At 36.6% G+C, this 27,729-nt stretch overlaps 1 protein-coding gene across 3 annotated transcripts in view; it reads right to left on the reverse strand.

Annotated features, from left to right (window-relative positions):
* FER (FER tyrosine kinase) overlaps nucleotides 1-27,729 on the reverse strand; it is a 536,624-nt gene that overhangs the window by 173,124 nt on the left and 335,771 nt on the right. For all 3 annotated transcript variants that reach the window (XM_044264382.1, XM_044264368.1, XM_044264376.1), the window contains exon 14: nucleotides 6,716-6,772. In XM_044264382.1, coding sequence (XP_044120317.1) covers nucleotides 6,716-6,772 — 57 coding nt within the window. The remainder of the gene's footprint in view (nucleotides 1-6,715; nucleotides 6,773-27,729) is intronic.

Consider the following 27,729-nt stretch of genomic DNA (forward strand, 5'->3'; position numbering starts at 1 on the left):
GTTTTTTACTATTAATATAAAACCAAATATGACAAAGAAGATCTATAAAGCTAACACAACAACTAGTTTTTAGTGTTCAAGTTTTTATGTATGTTTATATATCTTTTACATAACTATAATCCTAATATGCAAGCCTTTTAATAAGCGTCAACACTATTGTTGAGCAAGAAGTAACTGAACTAGGACTCTGCTAATTACTGGGTTTGAGTTCTAGGAGTAATGTAACTTTTTTTTAAAAAGATTTATTATTTTTATTATTATTTCATTTTTTTAGAGAGAGAGAAAGACAGAGAATGCATATGACCAGGGGGAGGGACAAGAGGAAGAGAATCTCAAGCAGATTCCTTGTGCAGTCCCCAGAACATGCCATGGGCCGAAATCAAGAGTCAGATACTGAACCAACTGAGCCACCCAGGAGCCCTGAGCAATTTAACTCTCAATCAACAGTTCAAGGTGTCTACGTTTTATGTCATTATTAAATTTAAAATTACTAAAATATTTATTTCAATGTATATTTTTATAACTGTACATTTATTTACATCTAATTTCTGTCAGCAGAAATTTTTAGAAAAATTTTTAAATTCTAGTGTAATTAACAGTGTTATGTTAGTTTTAGATATACAATGTAGTGCTTCAGAAATTCCACATATTACTTAGTACCCATAGCGATAAAGATTTTTTTTTTAAAGATTTTATTTATTTATTTATTTGTCAGAGAGAGAGAGAGAGAGAGCGAGCGAGAGAGCGAGAGAGAGAGCACAGGCAGGCAGAGTGGCAGCAGAGGCAGAGGGAGAAGCAGGCTTCCTGCCAAGCAAGAAGACCAATGTAGGACTCGATCCCAGGACACTGCGATGATGGCCTGAGTCAAAGGCAGCCACTTAACCAACTTACTTAACTTACCAGGGGACGCCTGAGCTACCCCGGCATCCCCTGGTAAGTGTACTCTTACTCCCCTTAGCCTATATCACCTATCCCCTTCTCACCTGCCTCTGGTAACCATCTGTTTGGTTTTTTTACAGTTAAAAATCTGGGTTTTTTGGGGTTTGCCTTTTATTTTTCCTTTGTTCATTTGGTTTCTTAAATTCCACACGTGAGTGACATCATACGGTATTTATCTTTCTCTGACTTGCTTAGCATTACACCCTCAGGATCCATCCATGTTGTTGCAAATGGCAAGATTTCATTTTTTTATGGCTGAATAATATTCCATTGTATATATTTACCACATCTTCTTTATCCATTCATTAATCAATAGACACTTGGGTGGCCTCCATATCTTGGCTATTGTAAATAATGCTGCTACAACATTGGGGTGCGTGTATCCCTTTCAATCATTATTTTTGTATTCTTTGGATAATACCAAGTAATGCGATTGCTGGATTGGAAGGTAGGTCTATTTCGGAATTCATTCATTCTGAAATTCATGGTCCACCATCATCAATATTTTATCGTGACTCTATTCGTTGGTGATTCTCTTCACATTTTTGTTCTCACAAACTTGGCTCTCACCTGAGCAGTCAAATGGTGGCTGAGCTTCCTTTTGCCTTCTGAACTTAAGTTATAATTCCCCTTTCACTTTCCCTTCTCCCACTGGCCTGGAGATGATAATTGAGTATTCAACTAGCTCCTTGTCAAAACATTTTCCTTCCTGCATTCCCAAAATCAAGCTCTGAAACTTTATAATTTGATTATATATCCACTGCCCCTTACCGTAGCTAACATTTGATTTGAAAGTATCTTCTTTTGTTTATTAACAATTTAACCCCTAGGACACAGTATTCAGGGTTACTCTTGTCTTAATTCCTGTCCATTTCAATAGACACTTAAAGTACCTTCCAACACTTCAAACCCTCAGGTTCCTCTGAACATCATTTCTCCAGTAATCTTGTGCTCCAACCTATTTTTTCTAGGATGATGCCTTAAACTTTGCCACTGCCAGGGCACCTGGGTGGCTCAGTGAAGTGTCTGACTCTTGATTTCAGCTCAAGTCATGATATTGATCTTTTGAGATAAAGCCCTCAATTGGTCTCCATGCCTCTGTGCTGGACATGGAGCCTGCTTAAGATTCTCTCTCTCCCTCTGCCCCTTCCCCCGCTCTAAATAAAAACAAAACAGAACAACTTTGCCACCGCCAATAATGTAACTCCCCTGTAGTACCCATTTTATTCATCCCATCTTCTACCTGGCTTCTACTTTTGTAGCTTACTTCCTTTAGTATCCAGACTCCAGAAATCCTTTAACTACTCAGGAACTTCCAAATCTTTAGCTCTTACTGCTTTCATTATCCAACACCCCCTTAACGCCCTTCCTTCCTTGCTTATCCAGTTTAAATTCTATAGTCAGCAATTGCTGATATACATTCTGCTTACTGTACATTTCTCAACTTCACTGTTGATCTTCATCTATTAAACTCCCTTGTCAAATCTACAATCCTGATTAAACTCAACACTCTGCCTACTCTGCACCTATGCAGCTAAATGTGGCTGAAGAAAATCCACACCCCACTGACTGGTTTCACTTTAAATTCATGAGGACAACCCTCTAGAGGGCTCTTAATGTTGCTCCAGCAATTCTCATCTCTCCTACTAAAATAGTCTGTTTTTCACTAGCTTATTCCCAACTGCAAACCACCATGCTGTTGTGTCTCTCAGGGTAAAACAACACAATTCATTCTCTTGAAACTACCACCACATATCTATGCTTCCTTTTGCAACAAAGCTTGAAAGACTTTCGTTCTTGCTATCTCTAATTCCTCTCCATCCATTCTCTCTTCATCTATTTTAATCTGGCTTTCTGCTAAATCATTCCCAGGAAACTGCTCAGCTGAGTCACCAGTGGCCATCTCCTTACTAAAGTCTACAGTGAATTCCCAGTCATCATCTCATTTGACCTATTAGCAGAACCTAACACCATTGATTACTCTGTTTTCCTTGATATACTTTCTTCTTTTGGCTTCCAAGATGCCTTATCTTCTGTGGTTTTTTTTTTTTTTTTATCTTTGCAATTGATTTCTCTTTCTTAGCCTCTTTCGGTGACTGCATCTTTGTCTGAAGCCTATTATAACAGTGACCAGGGTTCAGTCTCCATCCTCTCTTCTGATAGAGACCTACTCCATTACTGAGCTCAACTGGTCATATGGCTTTAAATGCCATCGATATGTGGTATATATCCAAAGTAATGCCATTCAACCATGAAAAAGCAGGACATTCTGCCATTTGCAATACCACAGATAAAAGTTGAGCACATTATGATAAATCACACAAAGAAAGACAAATACTAAATATACCATCACATTTATGAAATCCAAAAAAGCCAAACTCATAAAAACAGAGAGTAAAATGGAGGTAACAAAGAATGGGGAAGGGGGGGCAGATAGGATTGATATTGTCTAAGGGTACTAACTAAACTTTTGAGAAGTAAGCACTAGAAATCTAATGCACAAGATAGTGAATACAAATACTATTATATTATAATCAAACTTGCTAAGAGGCTACAACTTTTCAGCCACAAAAAAAAAAAAAAATACATAATGTGCTAGAGACGCTAAATACCACTACAATGGCGTATCAATTTAGTATACTGTGCACCTTAAATGTACACGTTATATATCAAATACATTCTAATTAAAAATCTTAAATAACATATATATATAACTACCAAAAATATATGCTACAGCTGCAAATTTGTACTTTTGATCCAGACCGCTTTTTTAAACTCCAGACTTGAGAGCCAGCCATCTTTCCAGACTCTCCATTTGACAAACAGACAAAACTTAATACATCCAAAACCTAACTCCTAAATTTATTCCCCCAAAACTTACTGCACCTCCACTGACCTCCCCTTCTCTCATGCCCCACATGGACTTCATTAGGATATTCAGTTGGTTCAACATCAAAAACAACCAGAACTCACAAGTTTCTGCCACCACCCCTGCTACCACCCTGATCTAGCAACTACCATCTATTAGTTTGGTAAGGGCAAGTGCCGCCTAAACTTCCAACTTGTCAGCCTGTATTCAACATAACGGCCACAGTGATCTTTTTACTAAGTAAGATCATGCTACCCCTCCACTCAAAGTCATCCACTAACTCATCTTCTCATACATAAAGCCAAAGCAATTATAATGGCCTGCAGGGTTCTACATGATTTACACCCTCACTGCCTCACCCACTTCCTGTCCTGTCACCTACCTGCCTGCTTACTGAACTCACTTACAGCCAAACTGTCTGCCTCGCTTTTCAAAGAAAATTCGCATTGCTTACTCCATTTTCCTAGAACCCTCTTTCTCAGATGTCCTCATGGCTAAAACCCTTCCAACTTTTTATATAAACGTAAACAATTATAATAAAGCATACCCAGATCTCTCTATTAAAAATTGCAACCCTGGCCAACAGCACTCCCAATCTCCCTGTATTTTTTACAGGGCTTAGCATCCTCTAATATAAAATTTAGCTATTTATTGTTTATAATTTCTCCATCTTCCCCTGCTAGATAGAATATAAGCTCCAACAGGGCAAAGATATTTGTCTCCTTTATAGGCTGATGTATCCTGAGTGTCTAGAAGAGAGTATAGCACAAAGGAGACATTCCATAAATATTGCAGGGGTGAATAAAATATTTCTTGAATACCAACCATATATCAAGTACAGTCTAATTACATATTGCTGGATAAAAAAGTTAAAAGTTCCTACCTCAATCTTCTATAACTACACAATTCCAAAGTCTGACAGTATAGAAACCATGACTAATTCTTTTTTCCTCATGCACTCTCAAGGAGTATGCTGTAAATATTTATTAAGAATAGGTAGTGAAGAAGAATAAATGAAACAAGATGGGGTTGGGAGGGAGACAAACCATAAGTGACTCTTAATCTCACAAAACAAACTGAGGGTTGCTGGGGAGAGGGGGGTTGGGAGAAGGGGGGTGGGGTTATGGACATTGGGGAGGGTATGTGCTTTGGTGAGTGCTGTGAAGTGTGTAAACCTGGCGATTCACAGACCTGTACCCCTGGGGATAAAAATATATGTTTATAAAAAATAAAAAATTAAAAAAAAAAAAGAATAGGTAGTGAAAAGATTAAATCATAAATCAGTTTATACTCAAAAATATTAGCTGAAACTAAACTAATACAGTGTCTTTAAAGTTTCAGTCTTATTAAAGTGATTAAATTTATTTAAAATGACCTCATGCTATTGCCTTGTCACTGAGAAAATATTATTCTTCGAAATAACTTTAGTAAGAATCTAGAGATTAAAATCCTTCCTAATGTACCATATCTCACATATTAAACTAAACATAAAAATAATTGAAATATTTCTCTTTAACTGAAAATAGTTTTTCTTGGCATTTAAAAAAGCAGTGTTCCTCAACACATTCTATTTCAGTAAGTGATTTGTTTTATAATTTTTAGTTGTATTTTCATGGAAATTTAATTTATTTGTAATAATTTTTGGTCCAATTACTGCTCCTGAGTTACTGACCTAAAGTAATGGAAAGAAGGAACACTTCCTTAAGAATGATGACTGCAATGCAAATGAAATAAACACATAAGCTACTGCTTTTAGCTTGAGATTCTTTATAATTTACTTATTAAGTATTAGCAGTCAATAAAAACTGCTTTCCAATAGCAATTTAATGCTCCCATATGGAAAGGATATTTTAAAATAATAAGAAAATCCTACAAAATGGATTATTTCAACAGGGATTTGCTTTATCTATATATATCAGAGATTAAAAAAAGGGAGTATAAGAAAAAATTTGTCAGTTCATCAAGTTGACATTTGAATAAAAAATTAATAATCATCCCTTTCTTTACGTAAAATGCTGAGCCTTTAGTATTCATCACTCAAAAAACATGAGTAATAGTTTTCTCTAATATCTGTATTTTATACTATCTTTCACACTGCACCTATAAAACTATACTCAATTCAAACTTTCAAATGGAAACATCAATGAAGTCATTGACAAAGACGTTAATATTTACCTACTGGGACTCAATCATGAATCAGCAATTAATAATTTGCAAATAGTCCATTTGATTAAAGATCAAATGTCTACTATTATTATTCAACATAATATACATTCATATGGCCTATGAGTTGGAATAAACTTCAAACTAGACTGGAAGAAAAAGGGACTTTCATCACATACAAGTTGCCTTCTCTGACCACTACCAGACCTACCTATAAAATGAATCTTTATATTGAAACCTGTCTTCTCCACATAGTTGTTAGATGAAATAATGCATCTAGTGCTGTTAGATACTGTGAACTATACACAATCCTGAAATATCAGAGAGTAGCATATGCTACTTTTTCTGAGCTATCCTGTATAACCAGAAACAAATGGAGTAGGACTATTAGGTGTTTAAACTTCTATTACCCTATAGTCTCTTTCCCATCTCCAATTACTAGTTTTGGTTTTATCACACTGTAATAAACTCATTACGGTTTAAGTCCTTCCAGAGGAAAACAGACGTATACTATTTTAAAAAGCCAAGAATCATCCTTAAACTTCTCACAGATTTTTACCTATATGTTTCATTGAACACTGCAGTATTTGTAGCAGATGTGGTATTGTGTCCTCCTGGCTTCATGTGGGAATGTGCCTTGCTGTGTGCTAGAATGCAAGAAAGGCTCTGGAGAAAACTAAGAAATCCGTAGCGTGCACAGTTACTATAAAGACTTTTGGTTATTTAGTTCATTTGACCACGTACCTTGCCCAGTAATTCTCCCAATGTGACATCTTCATGATTGAGAACCCATTTCTTATCCTAGGGCAAAGAAAGAGAACAACAGTTTTAGCCCAAAGCAAGAGTGCATTTCTCTTGATTGTAAGATCCATTTGAGGCAGTGGGCAAGAGAATTAAGGGGTATTTCATTTAGACCATTAAATCAACAGCATTCTCACAAGTTGTGACTTCAAGAGGTTATGAAACAGGTTTAAGAAATGTTACTAAACAAGAGGATTTTAAAATCGACATTACTGCTAACTTCTATCAGAAATCTCAGCCCTCAAAATGGTAGTATCCTTGTAACTAGAACATAGCACGCATTTTCCTCCCACCATAAAATTTGGCTATCCTTTACTTCATCATTTCATAACAGTTGTGTCCTAAGTTCATGAGAGAGTATCACTGTACAGTGCAAAATGTCCAATTCCCACTTGAGCATCTAAGATAACATTACTAAGAGCTAATCTTCCACATGTAAACTGGTCACGAGTTATAGGTGTCTATGACACTCACTACATGCAGTTTCCTCACCTTTCCCAAGTACATTCTTGTAGTATAATAAAGCAACAAGTATCAACTACAATATCACTAGGATACACAAGATTAGTAATACAAACATGCCATTATAAAAGAATATCCTATTATCTCAAGAACTAACTACTACATAGGACCACTTTATCATCTAAAAAATCTCAACTAGGAAACTACACAATAACATAAGGTTAAAAGAGGACATAAGTTTTTTTTTAAAGAAAACAGAAAAGTAATGAAGGAAGAAAGAAGGAGAGAGGAAGAAATGAAGGAAAGAAGGAAAGGAAAAACATGGGCAGGGGGGAAGAGAGAAGAAAAAAAGTTCTGGGGTAATATATTTTCTATGTAACTTATTTTTTTATTAAATGTTAAAGTGTAGCATTCCCCCATTATATAGACTGAAATATAATATGATCTATGGAATGACTTACAACAAGTAATCACATATCTTCAAGTAAAAATATTCAAGTAAAAATAGTTTAAAAATATTCTGGACAGCCATTTGAAGCACTTTACCTTCTGGAACACTTTAAAACATATATGACTGCCACCCTCTGCTCGGTCAACAAAGAGAACCACATTGACTTTTTTCAATAATATTTTACATGTACAGTCTTTCAATCTAAATACAGAGCTAGAGTTAAAAAGGACCTGGAGGAAAAACAGGAGAATAGTTTCTTTTCTTTTTCTTTTTTTTTTTTTAAAGATTTTATTTATTTATTTGACAGAGATCACAAGTAGGCAGAAAGAGAGAGGCAGGCAGAGAGAGAGAGAAGCAGGCTCCCCGCTGAGCAGAGAGCCCAATGCGGGGTTCAATCCCAGGACCTTGGGATCATGACCTGAGCTGAAGGAAGAGGCTTTACCCTACTAAACCACCCAGGCACCCTGGAGAATAGCTTCTTGACCAAGAGAGTAAGCAAAGATTTTTAGGACACAAAAAGCACTAACTGTAGAGAAGAAACAACTGTAATTCATCAAAATTATAAACATGTTTTCTTCCAAAGGCCATCATTTGATAAATGAAACAGCAAACTACATCTGAAAAAACATTTTTGCATTACATCTATCTAACAAATAACTGTGTGTAGAGGACTCATACCTCAGGAAAAAGTTGAGAAACAACTGAATTTTAAGAAATTGGTTACAAATAATCTACAATAGCCAAATTTTATGTAAACAGCCCCAGTGTCCACGGGCTGATAAATGGATAAAAAAGATAAACAAACAAACAAATAAATAAATAAATAAGTGCTATATTAATAAATGTTTATGTGATATATCTCAGACACAGACAAACACACACACACACACACACTGGAATATTATTCACCATAAGAAAGAATAATCTCTTGCTATTTGTAACAACATGGATGGAGCTTGAGAGTATCATGCTAAGAATCATAAGTCAGAGTAAGACAAATACCATATGACTACACTCATCTGTGGGATTTAAGCAACAAAAGAAACAAGCAAACGGAAAAGTAAGAGACAAATCAAGTAACAGTCTCTTAACTATAGAGAACAAACTGATGGCTACCAGTGTGGAGATGGGTAGAAGGATGGGTGAAATAGGTGATGGGGATTAAGGAGTGCACTTGTGATGAGCACTGTGTGTTATATATAAGTACTGAATCACTAAACTGTATACCTGCAATTAATATTATACTGTATATTACCTGGAATTTAAATAAAAACTTCAAAAAATAAGTTGGATAAAAAATTTGAAAGAGGATGGACAAATAGTAAGTTCATCAAAATATGTTTGATAATATTAGTCAGTGACATACAACTATAAACCACAATAAGGTGCCAATATGAAATACAAATAATTAAAAAGATAACAGAATATGAAAGAATAAGAAAATTAAGAATATGAACAGCATCAGGAGATTGTGAGGGTGTGGAGCAACTGGAGTACGCATACACCATTGGTAAGGACATAAAATGGTACAGCATTTTGGAAGACAATTTGGCAGCGGCTTACGAAGCTCAACATACACATCAAGATGAGAATCAAGAAACAAATTTTGGTGTAGTCAGGCAATTAGTTATTATTCACCAATAAATAGGAATTTATTCCAAATACATAAAACAGAGCATTTGCACAATATTTGGCCAAGCTACTACAGCCAAAGAAACATTACACACAGGCAGACATAATGAGTTGCTTTATATAAATTGTTAGAAGTGGACAACATATCTGTAATGCTATAAACAGAGCAGTGGTTGCCTGAGGCAAAGGTTGGAGAAGATGGGCAGCCAAGAAGTAATTCTGAGGGGTTTAGGGAAATATTCAGTTTATTGGTATTTCAATGAACTAAACATTTAAAACCTATACATTTTGCTATATGTAAAGTATTTCCATTAGGCTGATTTTTAAAAATGAGAAATGTAAAAAAGCACATATTGCAAAAATTCTACCTTTCATTTGAGTAGCATTTCTTGGTTTAATTTCCACACCACATATATTACCAAAAGTACACTACCAAAAGAATGCAGTCTGGCAGGCAGAAGAGTTATTATTTTAAATTGCAAAACTGATTTGTTGAGAACTTTTCATTTCAAAGAGTGGTAAGGAGGATCACACCAACAATCCCCCTGCAAAGCATTGAAAAACCTGAATAAAATTTAAAAACAAAAGCAAAAAAAGCCCCTCTTATTCAAGAGGACTGAAAAGCTAGGGAAATAGTAAGAACTGAGAACCTAAATTTAGGTTAAGAAAAGACCAAAAGTAAAAAAAAAAAAATGTGGGCAAGACGGCAGAGGAGTAAGAGACCAAAATATCATCAAGTCCCAGGAGTTCAGCCAGATAGTTATCAAAGCCATATCCACACCCTGTCTCTAATAATAAAACTTACAAGTCTTAGGGACTAAAAGAAAATCTTGAAAGCAGCTTGGAACAAGAAGTCTGTAACATACAATGGTAGAAATACTAGATTGGCAGCAAACTTATCCAAGGAGACCTGGTGGGCCAGAAAGAACTATCATGATATAATCAGAGTACTAAATGAGAAGAATTGGTAGCCAAGAATACTATATCCGCTAGGCTGTCATTGAAAATAGAAGAAGAGATTAAAAAAACTTCCAGGACAAACAAAAATTAAAAGAATTTGCAGGGGTGCCTGGGTGGCTCAGTGGGTTAAAGCCTCTGCCTTCAGCTTAGGTCATGATCCCAGGGTCCTGGGATTGAGCCCCGCATAGGGCTCTCTGCTCGGCGGGGAGCCTGCTTACCCCTCCCCTCTCTCTCTGCCTGCCTTTCTGCCTAATTGTGATCTCTGTCTGTCAAATAAATAAATAAAATCTTTAAAAAAAAAAAAAAAAAAGGAATTTGCAAACACCAAACCAGCCCTACAGGAAATATGGAAAGGGGTCCTCTAAGCAAAGAGAGATCCTAAAAGTAACAGACCAGAAAGGAACAGAGACAATATACAGTAACGGTCACCTTATAGACAATACACTGGCACTAAATTCATATCCTTCAATAGTTTCCCTGAATGAAAATGGGTTAAATGTCCAATCAAAAGACATAGGGTATCAAGAATGGATAAAAAAACAAGATCCATCAATATGCTGTCTACAAGAAACTCATTTTAGAATCAAAGGCATCTCCAGATTTAAAGTGAGGGTGTGGAAAACAACTTACCATGTTAATGGACATCAAAAGAAAGCTGGGGTGGCAATCCTTTTATCAGATAGATTAGATTTTAAGCCAAAGACTATAATAAGAGATGAGGAAGGACACTATATCATACTTAAGGGGTCTGTCCAATAAGATCTAACAATTTTAAATATCTATGAGCCTAACATGGGAGCAGCCAATTATATAAACAAATTAACAACAAAATCAAAGAAACACATCAACAATAATACAATAACAGTAGGGGACTTAACCATGCCACTTACTGAAATGGAAAGATCATCCGAGCAAAAGATCAACAAGGAAATAAAGGCTTTAAATGACACACTGGAGCAGATGTACATCAAAGGTATATTCAGAACATTCCATCCTAAAGCAACAGAATACACATTCTTCTCTAGTGCACATGGAACATTCTCCAGAATAGATCACATCCTGAGTCACAAATCAGGTCTCAACCAGTACCAAAAGATTGGGACCATTCCCTGCATATTTTCAGAGCAAAATGCTCTGAAACTGGAACTCAATCACAAGAGGAAAGTTGGAAAGAACCGAAATACATGGAGGCTAAAGAGCATCCTACTAAAGAATGAATGGGTCAACTAGGAAATTAAAGAAGAACTGAAAAAACTCATGGAAACAAACGAAAATGAAAACACAACTGTTCAAAATCATTGGGACACAGCAAGGGCAGTCCAGAAAGTATATAGTGATACAAGCCTTTCTCAAGAAACAAGAAAGGTCTCAAGTACACAACTTAACCCTACACCTAAAGGAGCTGAAGAAAGAAAAGCAAAGAAAGACTAAACCCAGCAAGAGAAGATAAATAAAACAGATCTGTGGAACTAGGGCTGATTCTTTAAAAGAATTAAAAAGATTGATAAACCCTTTCCCAGACTTATCAAGAAGAAAAGAGAAAGGACCCAAATTAATAAAATCATGAAGGAAAGAGAAGAGATCACAACCAACAATAAAGAAATACAATTATAAGAACATATTATGAGCAATTATACAACAGAAAACTTGACAATCTGAAAGAAATGGATGCATTCCTAGAGACATATAAACTACCAAAACTGAACCAGGAAGAAATAAAAACCTGAATAGACCCATAACCAGTAAGGATACTGAAGCAGTCATCAAAAATCTCCCAGCAAACAAGAGGTCAGGGCCAGATGGCTTCCCAGGGAAATTCTACCAAACATTTAAAGAAGAATTAATACCTATTCTCCTGAAACTGTTCCAAAAAATAGAAATGGAAGGAAAACTTCGAAACTCATTTGATGAGGCCAGCATTACCTTGATCCTAAAATCTGAAAAAGACTCCATCAATAAAGGGGGATATCCTTGATGAACAAAATTCTTGATGAACACGGATGCAAAAATTCTCACCAAAATACTAGCCAATAGGATCCAACAGTACATTGAAAGGATTATTCACCATGACTAACTGGGATTTATTCCAGGGCTGTAAAATCAAAAATCGGAACAAAATATAAAATGGTAGTCCTAAATCCAAACACACCAATAATTATGTTAGATATAAACTATCTAAATATACCATTTAAAAGACAAATTTTTTAAAAGAATCTTAAAAAGGAGACAATATATGCTTTCTTAAGAAACTCACCATAACTTTAATGATACAGGTATCTCAAAAGGATAGAAATAGAAATAAAATGCAAGCATAAATCATAAGAAAGCTAGAACACCTAGTAATGTCAGAGAAAGTAAATATAGAACTAAGAAAATTACCATGGATAGAGGAAAATCATGTAATGATAAAATGTCAATTCACTGAGAAAATGTCATTGTCCTAAAAGTCTATGCTTCAACCACCAATACTTCAAAATGAAGGACATGGACAGAACTGCAAGAATAATTTCACAATTATAGTTGGGGATATTAAAACTCCTCTTCAGTAATAGACAGTAGAGAGAAAAGCAGCATGGGTATAAAATAACTGAATAATACCACCAACCAAGGGGATCAAATTGTTATTTATAGTGAAATTGTTTTATTTATAATAAAGCAGAAGAATAAACTCTGTTTGCAAATGCATAAGGAAAATACACCAAGCTAAGTCATATCATAAACCTGGATCACGGACCAAACCTTAAGAAATGTAAAAGAAATGAGGTCATACAAGTTATGTTCTTTGACAACAAAATTTAACAGAAATCCGTAACAAAGTTAACAGAACGTTTCCAAGTACTTGGAAATTAAATAGGACACTTTTTTTTTTTTTAAATATTTTATTTATTTATTTGAGAGAGAGAGACAGTGAGAGAGAGCATGAGAGGGGAGAAGGTCAGAGAGCGAAGCAGACTCCCCATGGAGCTGGGAGCCTGATGTGGGACTCGATCCCGGGACTCCAGGATCACGCCCTGAGCCGAAGGCAGTCGTCCAACCAACTGCGCCACCCAGGCGTCCCTAAATAGGACACTTTTTAAAATGATTCATGGGTGAAAGAAAAAGTCTTAAGCAATTCTAATTTACAGCTAGGTAAGCTAAACTAATTAGATGACTCGGGTAAGCTTAACAAATTTAGTTTACAGAATGTTCAGTTTACATTTGGGTTCCTTATTTTATGTTGGTTAATATTTGGTGTGAGTATTGTTTGTATTGACCTAACCCTGAACCTCTTATGTTCTATTCTGGAATATATAGCTGTGCATCAACTATCTCTAGTTTAAGATTTATGACAAAATATGCCTCTGGAATTCATCCTCATTATTAAGAAAGGAGATGTTTTATCTCTGGGAAAAACCAATGCACTCTAGCAGTAATATCCATAGTATCCATATTCTTTAAGTTTAATATTATTAAAATAAAATAGCTTTCAATTTTTTTTCCACAAAATCCAACGGAATGTACTTTTATCTATTTCTAAACAGCTGATTTAAGACTTACCATATACGAAGTAAAAATTACAATGACAATGATTGTTAGGAAAGTATTTCAATGTCTCATTAAAAATCTTTGAAGGGGGGCACCTGGATGGCTCAGTGGGTTAAAGCCTCTGCCTTCAGCTCAGGTCATGATCCCAGGTCCTGGCATCGAGCCCTGCATCAGGCTCTCTGCTCAATGGGAAACCTGCTTCCCCCCTCCCTCTCTGGCTGCCTCTCTGCCTGCTTGTGATCTCTATCAAATAAATAAATAAAATCTTTAAAAAAATCTTTCAAGGGTAATACTTTTTAAACATTTTATTGTTTAAATACTCAAGACACTTGAAAGTTGCCTAATATTCTCATTAATTCTATTTTCTTAGGTATGGTGTGATTTTATAATATGTTCAAGCAAATGAAAAGCCAAATTTTCTGCGAATGTGAAAAATATTTATAAATCACACTTTTATGAAAAGTGCTAATAACTTAAGAAAATATGAGGGTTTTTTGTTTTTTGTTTTTTACTCAAAATTAATTATAAGAAATGAAGTGAACTAGCCAGGGTTAATTTTATGTTTTACATAAAAATTTCAGAGTGGTACAGAGTGGTAAGAAGAATAAAAGTTTAAATAAAACAAAAAATAGTAGAAAGTCCCTTAACAGTTAAGCCAATCTTTGCACCGTATCCTTCAACAGAATACCACTAAAATTCTATTTGCTAAGTAAAACCTTGTTTCTTATTTCTCAGAAAAACTTCTGGCTTTCAAAACTTAACTAGTAAATATGGACAAAAGGTAGAAGGAAATGTTGAAATGTAAGGAAGCACTATTGATTAAAAAGTTTCACAAAGTGAATTATAGGGAAAGAATTTTCTGAAGCACAATGAGGTTAGAATTCATAACCGAGTCATCAGGTAATTTCCAAATCCATTCCTTATATTAGAGTGAATCTTTACATATCAATCTTTCATGCAATGAAACATATTATAATTAATATTATATAGGCAAAGTATATTTAACCCAGTTTATATTGGCATAATATAAACTTGAAAGTTTATTCAATAGACTTATTATAGCTTACAGCTTCAAACTTCATCTATTCTAGCCCCAGAACAGAAAAAATTAACTGACTTTAGATTCATCATGTTTTCTTTTCCTTTCCTGAAAGGGACCACAAACAAATGGTGAACTGGAGAGTAAAAAATAGAAATACACACTACTGATTATTTACCCCAAAGATACAGATGTAGTGAAAAGAAGGGTCATCTGTACCCCAATGTTCATAGCAGTGATGGCCACAGTCACCAAACTGTGGAAAGAGCCAAGATGCCCTTCAACAGATGAATGGATAAGGAAGATATGGTCCATATATACAATGGAATATTATGCCTCCATCAGAAAGGATGAATACCCAACTTTTGCATCAACGTGGATGGAACTGGAGGAGATTATGCTGTGTGAAATAAGTCAAGCAGAGACAGTCAATTATCATGTGGTTTCACTTACTTGTGGAGTATAAGGAATAACATGGAGGACATTAGGAGAAGAAAAGGAAAAGTGAGTTGGGGTAAATCAGAGGGGGAGACAAACCATGAGAGACTGTGGACTCTAAGAAACAAACTGAGGGTTTGGGTGGGGAGAATGGTGGGGGGATGGGTGAGCTGGTGGTGGGTATTAAGGAGGGCACATATTGCATGGAGCACTGGGTGGGGTGCATGGACAATGAATCTTGGAACACTGAAAAAATTAAACAAACAAACAAACAAACAAAAAAGAAATACACATCTGAGATGCTATTCAAAGCTAGTCTGCCCCTACCATAACAGTAAGACAATAAAATGTAAATACATTCTTTTGGAAGAAAGCATATCTCCTGAAGAGAGCAGAGCAGTCAAGAGGTCTGGTCTAGCTCACACTGTATATCAATCAGCTCCCTCTACTCAAAGAGACTATTAGGAAAGATTTTTTCCAGGACTCACTTGTGGCACTATGTAACACAACAAGAAGATACGAAACAATATGGAATATACCATCCTATGCTAGCTTACTAAAAGAAAGCCAAACAGTGAAATAGCATTCTGGATAAAGAATGGAAGCTGAGAGACTGCACAGAGCCCAATCCCAAATACATCCTATTGTATACATATGTACAGGGAGTTACGCTAAAAATTCAAAGCTAAGTGAATTCAGAGATAAACTAAATATAGGACTTATTCTCAGGGATTAATATTTAAGCATATAGAAAGTAGAATCTAAGAGAGAATTATGAATAGTATGGAGCTTGAACACTGAGATATGTGTGGTCAATGTAAAGAAGATGGTTAAAAAAGGCTTCACAGAACAGGTAGAAAGGTCTCCCAGATTTCCCCAAATAACTTTGCCTTAGCTTTCTATAAGCTACTAAATAAGGAAAACCATAAAGCTCTTGCTTTAGATGGTCAGAAGTCAAATGTAGTGTTCGTGGGGGAAGAAAACTGTATGCTACCTCACAGCAGACTTTAAAGAGAAAAAAAAGACTAAATTAAAGCCGTCTGGGGTAGAAAAATGAGACGAAGTGGTGTCTGTGTATCTGTACATGAGTGAAGCATAGAGGTTGGCCAGAAATTCCCATGTTTCTACTACCTATGGTTGTTGATTGTCATATCTACCAATACCAGCCTTCTTCTCTCCAGACTCTCCTCAAACTGAAGTGTTTGTTTTTACTAGTTCACTTCCAAATTTTCTACCATGCAGTGGTCTCTGCAACAGGTACCAAGCCATTCCCCACCCTGTTTTTTAGAGAGGGAAACAGAAAGAAAAGGTGGTGGGGAGAGAAAGAGAATCTTGAACAGGCTCCACACCCAGTGCAGAGCCCACTGTGAGGCTTGGTCTCACAACCCTGAGATCATGACCTGAGCCAAAATAAGAGTCTGATGCTTAAGCAACTACACCACCCCTCCCAAGCCACCACTTCAATGGAACTCAATGTTACAACTACACTGCAGGGGAAAAATGCAAGACTGGGGAGGGATATAGTCCTGGAATTTTAAGATACAACACCCAAAGCATATGTGTATATTACATTAAACCCTTTTAAATGGTGGTTAAGTTCCATACATTTGATACATTACTGATAATCACTGCTAGTACTGCTTCTCTAGGAAAGCGCATTTCAAAAAATGAAATAGAGATAAACTTTTAGAGTACACTGTTCAAAATGTTATTTAAAATGTCATATGAGAAATATAGAAGATGATAAAGACTCCGAAAAAAAGCCATATTTTGCTAGAGAAGTCACAGAAAGCTTCACAAAAGAGGTAGAATTTGAGATAACCTTGACCATAAATATAATTCTGATATACTAAAATTAGAAAACATATGCAGCTAAAGCATAGAAAGAAGTGGGAATCTCCTAGAGATTAAATACACCATTATGATAAAAGTCAAGAAATCTTAAAAGGGAACAGTATTGGATGAAAAACTAAAAATATACTTTCTGACCAAACCATGGTGTTTTAAATGCCAAGTCATCCAGTATTCACTCAATCTCATAACCAGGAGTCCCTAAACTTTTTCTTTTTTCTATTGTGTAACCCATTAATTATTTTTTTAAATGTGAGCATTTGCTCTACTATACCAATATATAATATGTACTATACAGCATCCTCAAAAAGAGAAATTAAAATGATATAGGTACTGGACAAATTGGTGTAAATACAATGATTCCTGCTCCTTTCCACTAAGTACAACTGTAAACCATGGAGATAATGTGAGGAACAGTGAAAGAACTTTGAAAGGTGGTGAAAGAAGTGAATTGCTTTGGAATCCCAGGAGTGGGGGCGGGGGTGGCGGGGGGATAACACAGCAGGGTGTCTTGTCTCATCTACACAACAGAAGGAGGCTTAACTCTCAACCTAGCAACAGAAGGCAGTCCAGGTAAACCCATTCTTCTTCTCCTGGATCAAAAGGTAGTCCTCCCCCATACCAGGTAAACTTAGTACCAATAGCAGGCAGATGGATTGGAAGGTCTGCTCACAGTAAATTGCCAGAAGAAATGCTCTCTTTCTGTCTGGCCCTGAGACTCCCCTGCCTTGTGAAAGAATACTGAGGTGGCCCTGAAGCACTACCAATACAGACCTGAGCACAACAAGCAGCCAAACCTGTCAAGTCTCTTTGTTCCTATGTTCTCCCCCCACCAAGATACCAAGATAGCTGCGCTGTACTTTCAAGGAAAACGCCACCACAAAAAGTAGCCTTCCCTGCAAAGCCTCTTTGTCCCCACAGACCTAAGACTTCTAGTTCCTTCCCAGACACAGGCAGCTGAGGACACCGACAGAAGAGAATCCCACAAGCACCCAGCCCAGACAGTGCACTGTATTCCCTACAGGCAGGGAAATACTAACAAGCAAAGCTCATGTGCCTGACACTCCCTTCTCCCACAGGGAAACATCTGGCAGCCCAGCCTACAGAAACTCTTTCCACCCAAACACAGCACTAAAGGAGCAAGTGGGAACCAGATAAACTAGCAAACCAAAAAACACTTAAAAAGACTGAAAATTAAGCCATCATTGAAACCACAGTTCACAAAAATGGGCCAGGATCTGCATGCTAAACTTAAACTATGTGACTGCCTGAAAAGAATAAAAGATTTAAGTAGGACCCAGAGTCTCCTAACAAAATAGATTAAATGTCCAGGGTACAATAAAAAATCATCCATCACACAGATATATACGAAAATTACAACCTGAATGAGAAAAGGCAGTCAACTAACACTAACGTATCAATAGATCAGATGTTGTAATTTTGTTAAGGATTTTAAAGCAGCCATAACCAATCATAACCAATCATAAATTCTCCTGAAACAAATGGAATCGCAGATTATCTCGGCAATAGAAAACAAAGTTATAAAAGAGAAACAAATGGAAATTATAACATTAAAAAGTAACAAAAATAAACTCACTGAATAGACTCAATAGTAATGTGGGAAAAAAAAAAAAAAAACCCAAAATATAATCCCTGAATTTGAGGGTAGATCAACAGAATTTACTCAATTTAAACAAAGAGACAATAGGTTAGAAAAAAATTAACAGAACCTCAGGGACCTGTGGGACAATCAGAAAAGATCAAATATTTGTGCCATCAGAGTTCCAAGAGGAGAGGAGAAAGAGTGGGATTGAAGACTATTCAAAGAAATAATGTCTGGAAATTTCCCAAATTTGGTCAAAGATGAAAATCTACAAATTTAAGAAGCTGAAAGAAACTTACCTACAATAAACCCAAAGAAATTCAAGCTAAGACATATCATAATTAACTTTCTGAAAATTAAAAAGCTTGAAAGCAGCTAGAAGGAGAAGACATTACTTACAGGGAATACCCATTTGAATAGGAGACATTTCTCTTCTGAAACTATGAAGTTCAAAAGTAAGTGGCACAGTGTTTTTCAAGTGTTGAAAAAAAAAAGAACTGTCAACTGCCATGAGTGTGGCAAAACTATCTTTTAAGGATGAAAGGAACATACAGATATCTCAGATGAAGCAATACTCAAAGGACACAGTCAACAATAAACCTAAGAAGAGTTGTAATATTTTCTTCCTACACCTCCATGAATTAATTGCTCTGTATATCCCAGAAACTCCAATGGGGCAGACACTGCAGACAGTACAGAAGGTTAATCAGGATAGGAGAGACATAATAAAAGTGGTTTGTAGGACGACTCTACCTTGTTTACCTTTCCCAACTCTTTATGAGCAAAGAGTTCACAGAGCAGGTCAGTATCACTAGATTCTGGATTATCTCCACAGTATGATGATGAGCCTTAGCTCAACTACTCGAATGTTTAAAAGTTACCGAGTAATGTTAGCCCATATGCCTGAAGTGGCAGCCACAATGAACACGTTGTCAGCATGTTTAAGGCAAACATAAAGAGTCCTGCTGTGCACTCGGTGCCTGGTTTTCGGTCCTCACCATGGCCGCTCATGTGGCAGGTGTGTGATTAGCTACCTCTAAAAACTCTGGACTCCAAGACTCAAAGAGGATTTCCTGAGAAATGGCATATCACAAATGACTCTGTAGTTTGTGGGCAGAAAGGAAGACATGAACATATAACTGCAGCATAAGTAAGGTAAGCAAGCCTGTGTCAGAGCTCCCCTTTGCTGTTCCTGTTGTTCTTGTATATGTCCTTCACTGGGATAAATCTTAGCCTTGAGTATAACTTTCGATTAAGTTATAGGAATTCTTCCAGTGAATCAGTGAAATAATAGGTGGTAGTGGGACTATGAAGACAAGAACCAAGATGCCCTTCATTGGGTGAATGGTTAAGGCAGATGTGGTCCGTATATACAATGGAGTATTATGCCTCCATCAGAAAGGATGAATACCCAATTTTGATGAACGGGACTAGAAGAGATTATGCTGAGTGAAATAAGTCAAGTAGAGAGAGTCAATTATCATATGGTTTCGCTTATTTGTGGAAGGAAAATACAATTGTGGAAGGAAATAACACGGAGGACATGGGAAGATGGAGATGAGACGGGAGTTCGGGGAAACTGGAGGGGAAGATGAACAATGAGAGACTATGGACTCTGAAAAACAATCTGAGGGTTTTGGAGGGGTATGGGGTAGGAGGTTGGGTGAGCCTGGTGGTGGGTATTATGGAGGGCACGAATTGCATGGAGCAATGGGTGTGGTGCATAAACAATGAATTCTGGAACACTAAAAAGAAATAAAAAAAAAAAAAAGACACTGTGCAGTTAAGAGAGGGATTACCAAGATAGCATATGACAGAAGCCATGCTAGAACCTACATCTTTCTGATTCTAAAGGCTGTGTTATTTCTAACAGATTACACAGCCTCCCACCACCTACCAAATTAAAATAATTTAAAACAATGCCCGTGACTCAAGTTCAGAGATCGGCTATCATGCAATTAATAGTTTTAATTAACTGAAACACAATGGGCCATACCTTCTATTTCAATTTTCAAGTTCTGGTCCAAAAAAGATTTGAACGGTGGTTGATGTACTTTGTGTTCAGCAAATAAGTCCTATATAAATCAGTTCTGGATTGCTCTTCGTTCACTGGTTTTACTAGATTATAATCTAATTTAAAGCTTTATATTTTGCACATTCACAATTTTGTCATCAAAAACAATACAATAAAACTTCGAAGTTGTAATCAAGTAAAATATATAAATAGCTGGCAGAATTATGAATCAATTTTGTATAATCTTTATATAATTTACAACCTAAAAAAAGGAACTCATACTTCAGTCTCCAGACCACTAATTAGGACTAGATAATATATGACAAATATTCCATCCATTCTCCTGTAATGACTCTGTACCAGTTGTTCTGTAAGATTTAAGGAAATCTTTTAAACAGCAATCAATGAAATTAAGCCATTATTATAGAATTTCCCACTTTCATGAAAACACTATTCTTATAAATCCTCCATCTTTGCACATGAATAGGTGTAATAGTAGGCATGAACTATAAAAATAACTGGAAATAAAAACTAATTACAGCTTTAAAATGTTAAAACCTAAATTGTAGAATTACTTTGGCCTCACAAAAGTAGCTATTTAAAATGAAATGAACAAAGTACCAAATACGCCATTTCTCCTTTGTTCACCTGCAGAAGACAACGAAGCACAGTCTGCCTGGGCTGCAGGGGACTAATTGCACTTCCTGGTGCACTGCCACAGGGTGCAGATGGTCATTATTTATTATGCACACCAATCCCTGCCAAATCTCTCTGGGATGGCTGTGCATTTCTATGTCTATAGACATACAGGAACATATTTAAAATTAGATCTCAAACAGGTAAGTCAGAGTAATTAGTGTGATGTAAATTAATATTTCTTTTGACTTTTGTTTAGTTCTCTATGAAGAAAACCCACCTACAGAAGCCCCTTATAATACTGCAGAAGTATCTTCTCTATCCCTATAGTGACGATGCATTTATTTTAGTGCAACATTTTCACTTTTCAATTTGTTTGATAATTCTGACTTCAGCAAATACAAAACAACTTGCTAATATTACAACCTATATTGTAGCTTTAGCCAATATAATGTAGGTCCAACTTTTGAATTTAGCTACCAGAAATAGTGGAGATGTAAAGTTTTTTTTTTTTTTTTTATCCATACCATGGTCAAAAGGATGGGAGTAATCATCCAATGTAATAGGTTTGTTTTTGTTTTTTTGTTTTTGTTTTTGTTTTTGTTTTAAGGCAAACATTTAAATAACAGACTTTAGGTTTTAAATCTTCAGAGTGAAAAAATTTTTAAGTAGATAGATTTCTGAATACATTGACATGATATTTTAGAGCTTTTTATTCTGAAGCCACAAACCTAACATATTATCTTAGAATAATTAACAAAATGCCACAATACAGAACATAAAATGATTGTCAGAGTCTATAATTTTTCTACTATTCATACTGAGAAATAATTGGTATCTCTACTTTTCTTCCATACACAAGTTTTCAGTCTGCTTCATTACCTGCTTAGCCTGCTAAGCACATTTGTTCCACTTTAACTCTCAGCCATAGCTTATTTTCAGAGTCCAAGGATTACTCAAAATGTGTTCAGCTTTGTCACTGAAGTTATCAGGGTTATGTTAGAGTAAAAATCCTTATTGACATGTATGCAAAGTAGTCTGAATGTATGAAGTCCATTTAAGAAGCAATTGAATATTTGTTTAAATGCTCCATAAATTAATAAATAATCCAAAAGTTGTTTCCCCCAAAATTATTTTTATTTAGGAAAGACTTACATTATCACCTTAGAAAATATTTCATTACTTGTGCAAGTTACATGAAATAGTTTTTTTTATGTGTATCATATACTTTTATCTTGTCTTTCTAGAGAGACTTTTATTTCCTTTTAAAATTCATGTCTATTCAATCTCTTTACTTATATAATAAACTTTTATCTACCAGCGTACCATTATGGAGGGGGAGGCTGTATAACTCTCAATACATATATTAATTTCCTAATTCATTTTCATTCATCTTGACTTTAGAAGATTTCATGTTTCTTGACTAAAACTCTCAGAGCCAACAGTTACACCCTCCAGAGGAAGAAGTACAGCTGGTCTAAGTGAAAAAATGCTGATACAGACCCTTTTCAGGTTCTGGAAACTGAGTAAATGAAAAGAATCAACTAGAAAAATATGCAGGTTCAACTTAGTCTATCAAATTCCTGTAAGAAATAACTTACTATTCATCTGTACTATATACATTTATCCTTTTTACCAATGGAATTCAGTTTAACAAACAATGTGAGAGGAATAAAAATTCCTTACTATTAGAGCAAAGTACAGATTCTGCTCTCAGGAGTTTATTATCCAGTGAGAATAGGAGATGGGAAATTAGGGAGTAACTTTATGCTCATTCCTCCCTACCCTGACACACTTTGACCATTAGTTAGATATGGTCGCTGTCAGACTCACCAAAAAAAAAAAAAGAGGACTCAAATAGAAACTAAAGAGGACAAAGGACAAGCAACATCACATAAATACAAAGAATTATAATAGTACACACAACTATATGCCAGCAAGTCAGACAATCTAGAAGAAATGGATAAATTCCTAGAAACAAACCATCCACCAAAACTGTATCAGGAAGAAACAGAAATTCGAATAAACCTGTTACTAGCAAGGACACTGAATCGATAATCAAAAAACTAACCAACAAAAGTCTAGGACCACCTGGTGTCACAAATGAATTCTACCAAGCATTTAAAAAAGGGGTTAATTCTGATTCTATTTCAAAAAAGTAGAAGAGCAGGGAAAACTTCCCAATTCTTTCTACAAGAAGATGAGGTACCTATCAGATCGGTTGGATTTCTTCCCAGTAGCTAACTAGAAAGGAGAAGGCATGTTCCTGAGTTCAAGTAGGTCAGGGTCTTGCTCATAGGGACCACTCTCCACCCTGTACGTGTGGCAACTTCATAAGAAAGAGGTATGCAAGAAGCGACACTTGCCTTTCCGCAAGGTGTACATGGTGTGGTCCTTCTGTAGGGTCAGTGGATTTACCCCTGGAACCTGAAACTGGCAAAAAGCTACTGAGTGGCACTGAGGACAATTCTATGGGATTTATCAGAACCTTCTTTGGTATCTCTGATGGCTAAGGAAACAGATCTTTGGCAACACAGCATGAGCCTTCTGTGCTATGCAATGGCTAAGAGAGAAGGCTGTGGAGGCAAACTGCTTGGTCTTAAAATACAGCTGTGCGATTTTCATCAACTTTGCCTCTTTGAGCCTCAGTTTCCTTATCTACAAAATTAAGATTAAAACAGTTGTTGCCAAAAAAAAAAACAAAAAAAAAAAAAACCAGTTGTTGCCATAATATTGGTGGGTTTTTTGTTTGTTTGTTTTATTCATTCTTTTTTTTTTAATTGGGTCCTTTTTTCTTTTTTAAGAATTTTTTAATTTATTTGACAGGAGAGAGAGATCACAAGTAGGCAGAGAGACAGGCTTGAAGCGGGGGGGGGGTAGCAGGAAGCAGGCTCCCTGCTGAGTAGAGAGCCCAATGTGGGGCTCAATCCCAGAACCCTGAGATCATGACCTGAGCTGAAGGCAGAGGCTTAACCCACTGAGCCACCCAGGCACCCTGTTTTATTCATTCTTTAACAGAGAGACAAAGAGCACAAGTAGGCAGAGCTGTAGGGGAGAAGCAGGGTCCTTACTGAGCTTTGAGTCTGATGCCGACTTGATCCCAGGACACTGGGATCATGACCTGAGCCGAGGGCAGACACTTAACTGACTGAGCCACCCAAGTGCCCCTATACTGGTGATTCTAATTATTAAATGAAATTTCTATAAAGTGTTCAGCAAAGTACCCAACACACAGTAAGTGCTTACTGAACATTAAGCATCCTTTTTACTCATGAACCCTTAAACCTCTGGCAGGAGAAGAGCCCATTATCTCTTGCACCCATCTACCCCAAGCACCTTGTCTTTCCTTTTCAGGGAACTATTATACTGCTCAAATCATTCCTTCCTTCCTGCTTTCCACAAGTATTTTTTGAGTATCTATTCAGTAATAGTTGTTGTGCGAGGCACTGGCTGAAGAAGGTGAAAGAAGCAAAGCCCCTCTTCTTGAGGACAGGAAAAAAATAAAAACAAGTTTTCAAATTAACAACAACAAAAAAAGGACACACAACACAAATACTAAGACAGAAAATAAAAGTGGAGGTAACCATTTAGATAGAATGGCATTTAAGCAGAGACTGAAACCAGGTGAAGACACAGGGAAGAATATACCAGATAGAAGTAAGAGCTTGGACAAAGACTCCAAGATGTGGAAAAAGGGTGTTAAGTTCAAGAAGCAGAGCTCATATTCATCCCTTGAGTTCCAGACTTGAATATATTATTATCTACTTGGTGTCTCTATTTGAATGTCTAACAGTATCTCAAGCTAATTATTTTCATAACAGAACACTCTATTCCCATCTCCACCAGATAAATGTATTTCTCTCATAGAATTCTCCATTTCAGGAACTATTATCCATCCAGTTTCTCAAACAAAAAATCTTAAGAGTCATTCCTAAGTCTTTTCTCTGCCTCACTCCCCATATACAATCCAACAGAAAATGTTGGCTTTACTTCCAACGGATAACACATGTACTTTCTGTCCATCTCTACTCCCCACCACTCAAGACCAAGCAACATTATTTCTCCCCTAGACCCCTAAAAACGTCTTAACTTGATTTCTTTTTTCTATCCTTCCCTCATATATATTCTGAATGCATGAGGAGAGTTTTCAGGGATTTTTTAGTGTGATTAAGAACCTGTCATTCCTCTTATTAAAATCCTCCAAAGTGTCCCACTGGTCTTAGATTAAATACAAACTCTTTTCAACAGGATACCAGGACATGATCTTGTTCCTACAGATCTCTATTCTTACTCTCTCCTTCGAGGGTTTCTTTTTGTTCTTTATTACAGACTAAGCCTTTGGTTATCATTCATTTTGAACCTCTGTACATTTGTAGTACAAAGTCATTTTATCTGGAACTTATTTCTATAAATTCTTTTATAGATGGACTAATTTTCATCCTCCAGGTCTTTGACTCAATTTTTATCTCCTCAGAGAAAATTTACCTGACCATCCTATGTAAAATGGATTTCCAAAGATAGTGCTATATATATTAGATCATGAACATTTGTGGGGCCTAATATCACATATCTAAACATGTAAAAGTATTTATCAAGTCAACTGTTAAATAAGGTTGTATTTATATATGGACAAAGATACCTCCCTAAGAAGCTAGAAAGTCAAATATTTACTTCTACAGAGGTCTGCCCTAGAACTTGGCAGCACAGTGGAAGTCTATTCCAGGCCTGGAGAAAAGCCTGCCCTTTTCTCTTCCTACTCATAATCCCATCACACTCAAGGAGTCAGCATGTGTATGCCTATACACACCCCATCCTTAAAACCCAAGCTGCATCTGTATGTCCAATGAATAATCACCTATTGGCCATACTTCAGGTAGTGTACCCTGAGAAAATGGACCTGAGTCAGAGGTCTGGGCAGGCCATAGAAGTGGGCTGAGGGTTGCTGAGACAAGGAAGCTGAAACTCAGAGACTCTGAGGGGCATGTATGCCAGGGACTACAAACTCTTCAACTAGTGGAGTGCTAAAGTGGGGTCACAGTGAGAGCTGTGTGAACTCTTCTAGGTCTAAGGATGACATCACTTCTTTTCTTTTTTTATTTTCTATAATTATCTCTTAACATTTTTTTTTCCCTTTTCTGTATCTCCTCCCTCTAGAAGATAAGTTGCCCACTCATAGGGGCTTTGTCTGTCCTGCAATGTCTGAGAAACACATGGTGGGTATTTAATAACTACCTACAGCATCCTACTTCTTACAGTGATATAGCATGAAAATACAACAACCAGCTTACATTATAACATGGGATTTATGTTGTTTATCCAAAAGCCTTAATGATTTCATAAAACAGTAAGATAAAGACTGAGAATCTTTCATTTTAAATTAAAGGCTAGTAGTTAAGAATTAGGCAATAAGAAAGCTTATGCTTAGAAGAAAATATTCTAATATGTTCTATATTCAGCATATTGAAAATGTGCTTCTGGAGGGAGGAAGCAAGATGGCAGAGAGGTAGGAGACTGAAATAGGATTAGGTCCCAGGAATTCAGCTAGATAGTTACCAAACCATTCTGAACACCTACAAACTCAACAGGAGACATAAGAGAAGAAGAGCAGCAATTCTAGGAACAAAAAATTAAACACTTTCTGAAAGGTAGGACATACAGAGAAGTGAAACTGAAGCTTCGGGGAAGATAGACCGCACGGGGACGGGCTGAATCCTGGCAAGTGGTGGAGCAGCGGAGCACAAAATCAGAACTTTTAGAAGTCTGCTCCACTGAGGGATGTCACTCCAGAGGCTAAGCAGGGAATAGAGCTCTCACAGGGACAGTGTGGTCTCAGGACCCACAGGGTCACAGAAAGACCAGGGATGTCTGGGTGTGGCAGAACTCCTGGGTATCGGAGCAGGCAAGCCAGCTACAGAGACGGATCTGGGGAGTGGGATTTCAGATCAGGGTTTCTTTAAACCATGATCCAAGACACAGTCAGGCCACTGCTCTTCAAGCAGTGGCACACAAGTGGCAGATCTGGAGAGACTCCCTCCAACCTCTTCCAGGAGGAGTGTCTCAAAAGCATAATGCAGAAATCTGCTGGGTTTGAAGACTCCAAATGGGCTGTGCACCAGAGATAGAAATACTTGTTCAGGGGCCAAGTGAACACAGAGTGCAACTGGAGACCAGGGAGACGGGAGGGATTAACTGCTTTTCTCTGAGGGCACACTGAGGAGTGGGGTTCCAAGCTCTTGGCTCCTCCCACCTGGAGATTGGGAGGTGGCCATTTTCATTCCCATCCTCCAAATCTCTACTTAAAAAAATCTCTATGGAAAGCAGTGAGGGAACAAAACCTCCCCAGAGC

This window comes from Neovison vison, chromosome 1 (genome assembly GCF_020171115.1).
Source record: "Neovison vison isolate M4711 chromosome 1, ASM_NN_V1, whole genome shotgun sequence".
NCBI classification, from domain to species: domain Eukaryota; kingdom Metazoa; phylum Chordata; class Mammalia; order Carnivora; family Mustelidae; genus Neogale; species Neogale vison.